At 53.4% G+C, this 6680-nt stretch overlaps 1 protein-coding gene across 1 annotated transcript; it reads left to right on the top strand.

Annotated features, from left to right (window-relative positions):
- Nucleotides 1-5473: 5473 nt before the first annotated feature.
- Nucleotides 5474-5917, top strand: LOC311235476 (neurexophilin-1-like; the record flags this gene model as incomplete). The annotated part of the gene is made up of 1 exon (XM_084322939.1): nucleotides 5474-5917. The coding sequence occupies one exon, from the start codon at nucleotides 5474-5476 to the stop codon at nucleotides 5915-5917; it is 444 nt and encodes a 147-aa protein (XP_084179065.1).
- Between the last annotated feature and the right edge of the window lie 763 nt (nucleotides 5918-6680).

A 6680-nucleotide genomic window follows, 5' to 3' on the forward strand; every position in this document is an offset into this window, starting at 1 on the left:
CATGCTTACCAAACAAGGCGCAGCTCAACTGACTTTGTGCCAGTCAGATTCAGGAGCTGTATGGGGAAGGAGTCATTTTTATATTCAGCAGCTGTCTTTTGGAATAGTCTGCCCAGTGAACTGAAAACCATAGACAGTGCCGTTAGATTCAAGTCCAGCCTGAAGACATGGCTCAAAAGGGACTATACCTAGACACTTAGCTTAAGGCACCCTTGCATGTTGTATGAGTCTGTATGTATATAAATGTTAAATGGTATATGTGATGTGTTGTGATGTCACGTTTTGTATGATGCATGTGTTAAGCATCACATTCCCCCACCCCCCTACAAGGACCACAATGGAAATAAGCTCTGAGCTTTTTTGTGTTTCATCCTTGGCAGTATATCCCGACTGTGCTCTTCTGTCACATGTTTATTTTTTATATTGTCAAATAAAGTCATTCATTCATTCATTCAGGTTGTCAAAGTGGGCAGGGGTGAGGTGGGTTCTAGTAAGGTCAAGCAGTAGTCTGACCAGTTTGTTTTGAGATGTTTGTAATTTTGTTTTTAGCGCCTTTGAGGTGCTTTGGTACCATGAGGTGCAAGCATAGTCGTAGTACCCTTGAATGAGTGCTCCTGCCAGAGTCTTCAGGGTATTCTTGTATACCAGTGAGGAGATCGAGTACAAGAATCGAGTTCGTTGGTTGACATTTTTTATTACATTGGATGCCATTTTGTCACAGGAGAGATTTGCCTCTAGGATGGAACCCAGGTAGGTAATTTCTTCTTTCCTTGTGACAATATTGTCACCCACTGTAACTGAGAAGCCGTCGGTCTTGCTGAGTTTGTTATTTGATCCGAAGAGAATGGACTCTGTTTTACCCAGGTGTACTGATAGTTTGTTATCAGCGAGCCAGGTGCAGATTCTGCCGAGTTCTGAGCTGAGGGTTTTTTCAACCTGTAACTTGTTCTTGTCAGAGACCAGCAGGGCTGAGTCGTCCGCGAACAGGAACAAGTTGCAGTCACAAGCTGACGACATGTCATTTGCATAAATTAGGAACAGTAGTGGTCCTAGTATGCTTCCTTGTGAAACACCACAGCTCACTGTGAGGGGAGGGGGGGGTAGAGTACCGTTTACCTCCACCATCTGTTCTCTCCCCTCCAGGTAGGATTGGATCCATTCCCATTCTATTAATTATATTCCCATTCTATTAAGTTCGCCCACCGAATATAATATAACATTTCAGACGTGACTTGAACGGACCCGTTCTACTGGAAAACGGAACCGTCCTGCACTCCATACATGAAAATTACATCAGGTAAAATAACATTTCAAAACAATCCCACTTCCACTCCTCTCTTCATTTACAACGTTATTTCCAGAACCCCCCTCCCACACACCCACCCCCTCCTAATGTACAGTTTCCTTCCCCTCGTATGTATATATTTACTGTTAGGATCTGTTTAACAGTACTGTATATTTGCATATCTTGTATGTCACAAATGTAACAGTACTGTATATCTGTATGTCATGTATGTCATAAATGTTATTATGAATTGAAAATGGGGGACCCTGATGTAAACAAGACGAAAGTCTTTCTCTGGTCTGCATCCCCTTAACAATTGTGTGTATTGAGCCGTACTGTACTGTACCCATTCTGCAATCTGTTAATTAAAGTTTTAAATCAATCAATCAGGCCAACATCAACATCACTCTATTATCTATTATCTGGGAGGAGGGGGGGGGGGGGTCCGGGATATGAGAGAGAGGGGGGTAGAGGGAGCAACAGTGGGGTGGGGTGGTGGATGATATGAGAGAGAGGGGGGGGGGGGTAGGGGGAGCAACACTGGGAGGGGGGGGGATGAGAGAGGGGGGGGAGCAGCGTTGGGAGTTTAAAACGTGGAACTGCTCTCAGCTTCACACAGAGAGGCGGAGGCTCCAAGGCAGCGCTGTGCTGGCAGACAGGTCCTGGATCTGTGTGGGAATATAGACTCTGTGCTGGCAGACAGGTCCTGGATCTGTGTGGGAATATAGACTCTGTGCTGGCAGACAGGTCCTGGATCTGTGTGGGAATATAGACTCTGTGCTGGCAGACAGGTCCTGGATCTGTGTGGGAATATAGACTCTGTGCTGGCAGACAGGTCCTGGATCTGTGTGGGAATATAGACTCTGTGTTGGCAGACAGGTCCTGGATCTGTGTGGGAATATAGACTCTGTGCTGGCAGACTGGTCCTGGATCTGTGTGGGAATATAGACTCTGTGCTGGCAGACTGGTCCTGGATCTGTGTGGGAATATAGACTCTGTGCTGGCAGACAGGTCCTGGATCTGTGTGGGAATATAGACTCTGTGCTGGCAGACAGGTCCTGGATCTGTGTGGGAATATAGACTCTGTGCTGGCAGACTGGTCCTGGATCTGTGTGGGAATATAGACTCTGTGCTGGCAGACTGGTCCTGGATCTGTGTGGGAATATAGACTCTATGCTGGCAGACAGGTCCTGGATCTGTGTGGGAATATCGACGCTCGTCTTCCAGGGGATATTTCCAGTTACCGTGGAACCTTTGGTGAAAAGGTGGAGAACAATGATGTGCAGCAGCTTCCCGGAGTTAGTCACTCAGAGCGTCTGGACCCTAGTAGTAGAGGACAGTTCTGGACCATAGAGGACAGTTCTGGACCATAGAGGACAGTTCTGGACCAGAGAGGAGAGTTCTGGACCCAAGAGGAGAATTCTGGACCAGAGAGGAGAGTTCTGGACCCAAGAGGACAGTTCTGGACCCTAGAGGAAGGTTCTGGACCCTAGAGGAAGGTTCTAGACCCTAGAGGACCGTGGATCTTCTGACGGGATGGAGACACACAGCAGACAGTGCCTCGTCTGGATGCTTCTGAAAGGGACCATTTGTGTGGTGAGTAGACAAACTAGTATCAAACCTGTGATAGAGAGAGTCATATTAGAGTCATAATACAGTCATATTAGAGTCATAATACAGTCATATTAGAGTCATAAATAATACAGTCATATTAGAGTCCCCACTCACCATGCCCACGGCTGGGTGACCCTAACCCTCCCTTCAGGCAGGAGGCTGCGCAGCATCCGTGGCAAGAACCACCAGGCTGAAGAATAGCTTCTTCCCGGATGCTGTGAGACTACTGAACAGTTCATCGCAGCTCATCACTGCCATGCCTCTGCACACTGCACCGTAGCACTTTATGGCACTTTCATCTCTCTTTTAATCAGTGAATCAAATACGTTTTTATCAAATTCGTTTTATTGAATTAAATCAGTTTTTACTGAATTAGACTAGGTTTTTATTGAATGGATTCGTTATTATGTGAATATGTACTGTTGGACTGTGGTGATTCCATGTACGGATAAATAAAATGATGATGATGAATTAATTCGTTGTTTTTATTGAATGATTCGTCTTTACTGGATTTTTATTTTGTATGTCTATCATGAGGATCAGTATTTATTCTAGTTTATCGAGTATCAAATGGCTATAACCGAGACCTGAGTGCTGCATCTCGTGCTCCCGTGTCAATGTAAAAATTACAATAAACATGATATTACAGTCACATTAGTTAGAGTCAGTATGCAGGTGCAATACGTCCTTCAACAGGTGAGGAAAATGGAAAATGTGCTAATGCAACTTTTTCTTTCATTGGCAAGAGTTAAAAATGGCTCTTTGTTTGGGTTCAACATGAACACAAGGACTGAGAGGAAGCAAAGAGTGCTCAACCCTTTCTGCTCTATTTTGTTTCCATCATTTCCTTTTGTCAATTTCTCTTCACTTCCATCTCATTTACAATATCTTCTCTCTAATCTCCTCTCCATAGTTGGTTCTTGGCCACGACCAGACGCAGGACAAATACACTGACAGCAACAGGAAGCAAGAGCCTTCTCCACTGAAGCACTGGACACAGCCCAAGAGTCTGAGCCAAAACGGCAAGCTTCCCGTCCAGCCCTCCTCCCTCCAGCCCTCCTCCCAGCCCTCCTCCCTCCAGCCCTCCTCCCTCCAGCCCTCCTCCCTGCAGCCCTCCTCCCTCCAGCCCTCCTCCCTGCAGCCCTCCTCCCTGCAGCCCTCCTCCTCCCAGCCCTCCTCCCTGCAGCCCTCCTCCCGTCCAGCCCTCCTCCCTCCAGCCCTCCTCCCTCCAGCCCTCCTCCCTGCAGCCCTCCTCCCTGCAGCCCTCCTCCTCCCAGCCCTCCTCCCTGCAGCCCTCCTCCTCCCAGCCCTCCTCCCTGCAGCCCTCCTCCCTGCAGCCCTCCTCCCTGCAGCCCTCCTCCCTCCAGCCCTCCTCCCTGCAGCCCTCCTCCCTCCAGCCCTCCTCCCCTGCAGCCCTCCTCCTCCCAGCCCTCCTCCCTGCAGCCTCCTTCCGGCCCTCCTCCCTCCAGCCCTCCTCCCTGCAGCCCTCCTCCCTGCAGCCTCCTCCTCCCTCCAGTCCTCCTCCTCCAGCCCTCCTCCCTGCAGCCCCTCCTCCTCCCTCCAGCCCTCCTCCTGCAGCCCTCTCCCTGCAGCCCTCCTCCTCCAGTCCTCCTCCCTGCAGCCCTCCTCCCTGCCGCCCTCCTCCCTGCAGCCCTCTCCTCCCTCCAGCCCTCCTCCCTGCAGCCCTCCTCCTCCCAGGCCTCCTCCCTGCAGCCCTCCTCCTCCCAGTCCTCCTCCCTGCAGCCCTCCTCCCTGCAGCCCTCCTCCCTGCAGCCCTCCTCCCGGCCCTCCTCCTCCCGGCCCTCCTCCCTGCAGCCCTCCTCCCGGCCCTCCTCCCTCCAGCCCTCCTCCCTGCAGCCCCCTCCCTCCAGCCCTCTCCCTGCAGCCCTCCTCCTCCCAGCCCTCCTCCCTGCAGCCCTCCTCCCTGCAGCCCTCCTCCCTCCAGCCCTCCTCCTGCAGCCCTCCTCCCTGCAGCCCTCCTCCTGCAGCCCTCCTCCCTCCAGCCCTCCTCCCTCCAGCCCTCCTCCCGGCCCTCCTCCCTCCAGCCCTCCTCTCTGCAGCCCTCCTCCTCCCAGCCCTCCTCCCTCCAGCCCATCCTCCCTGCAGCCCTCCTCCCGGCCCTCCTCCCTCCAGCCCTCCTCCCTGCAGCCCTCCTCCTCCCAGCCCTCCTCCCTGCAGCCCTCCTTCCGGCCCTCCTCCCTCCAGCCCTCCTCCCTGCAGCCCTCCTCCTCCCTGCAGCCCTCCTCCCTGCAGCCCTCCTCCCTCCAGCCCTCCTCCCTGCAGCCCTCCTCCCTGCAGCCCTCCTCCCTCCAGCCCTCCTCCCTGCAGCCCTCCTCCTCCTCCCAGCCCTCCTCCCTGCAGCCCTCCTCCCGGCCCTCTCCGAAGCAGGAGTCTGGCGAGACGCCGGGAGTCACCTCTCACTCAGCCGATCCCTCTCTACGGATCAAGCTTCCCGATCCCTCTCTACGGATCAAGCTTCCCGATCCCTCTCTACGGATCAAGCTTCCCGATCGCTCTCTACGCATTACGCTTCGCCCCGCCCTGAAAGTCCGCGAGACGTCGAAGTTCTCCACGATGTTCGGCCGGGGTGGCGACTTCTACTCCAACGTCAAGACGGTGAAGCTGAACCTGCTGATCGCGGGGAAGATCGTGGACCACGGCAACGGGTCCCTTGGCGTCTACGTCCGCCACAACAGCACGGGCGAAGGCAACATCTCCCTCAGCCTCGTCCCGCCCGCCAAGGAGGTGGAGTTCGACCTGGAGCGCCAGAGCGTGGTCCACCCCAAGGACTCCAAGACCTTCAACTGCAGAGTGCACTACGAGCGGGTGGAGCGCCACAGGAAGGTGACGCTGTGCAACTACGACCCCTCCAAGACCTGCGCCCTGGATCAGACGCAGAGCCACGTGACCTGGATGTGCTCCAAGCCCTTCCAGGTCATCTGTATCTACGTGTCCTTCTACAGCACGGACTACAGGCTGGTTCAGAGGCTCTGTCCGGACTACAACTACCACACCTGACTTCAGGTTAACCGGACGTCAGACCTGGCAAACAATGTTTTGAGTGCACAAAACATTTATTGTTTCACAAGTTTCAAGAGACTTCAAAAGGATGTTTCTCGACAAGAAAACAGGAGAATATATTGTTTGTTATAACTTGTATAGACCTGCTCTTTGAGTTCTAAGCCACCAAATCCGTGAGCAAGGGAAGATTCTAGGTTCGTTAAGGGCTGATATATCACTGTCTTCCAATTCATCACATTCTCTGCAAAACAGTGTAGATTTGAGACCAGTATTATATTTTTGGAAGTGGAGGGAGGGGAGCCCAGTCTGAGTGGAGGGAGGGTAACCCAGTCTGAGTGGAGGGAGGGGAGCCCAGTCTGAGTGGAGGGAGGGTAACCCAGTCTGAGTGGAGGGAGGGGAGCCCAGTCTGAGTGGAGGGAGGGTAACCCAGTCTGAGTGGAGGGAGGGGAGCCCAGTCTGAGTGGAGGGAGGGGAGCCCAGTCTGAGTGGAGGGAGGGTAACCCAGTCTGAGTGGAGGGAGGGGAGCCCAATCTGAGTGGAGGGAGGGGAGCCCACCTGCTGTCTGAGTGGAGGGAGGGGAGCCCAGTCTGAGGGGAGGGAGGGGAGCCCACCTACTGTCTGAGTGGAGGGAGGGGAGCCCAGTCTGAGTGGAGGGAGGGGATCCCAGTCTGAGGGGAGGGAGGGGACCCAGTCCCACTTTCAAAACCACTCTCAAAGAGCACCTACGGGAGACTGCAATTCGAAACTGGCCCCTGTAAAT

The sequence above is a fragment of the Notolepis coatsorum genome (assembly GCF_963971535.1).
Source record: "Notolepis coatsorum genome assembly, chromosome: 10".
In the NCBI taxonomy this organism is placed as follows: Eukaryota; Metazoa; Chordata; class Actinopteri; order Aulopiformes; family Paralepididae; genus Notolepis; species Notolepis coatsorum.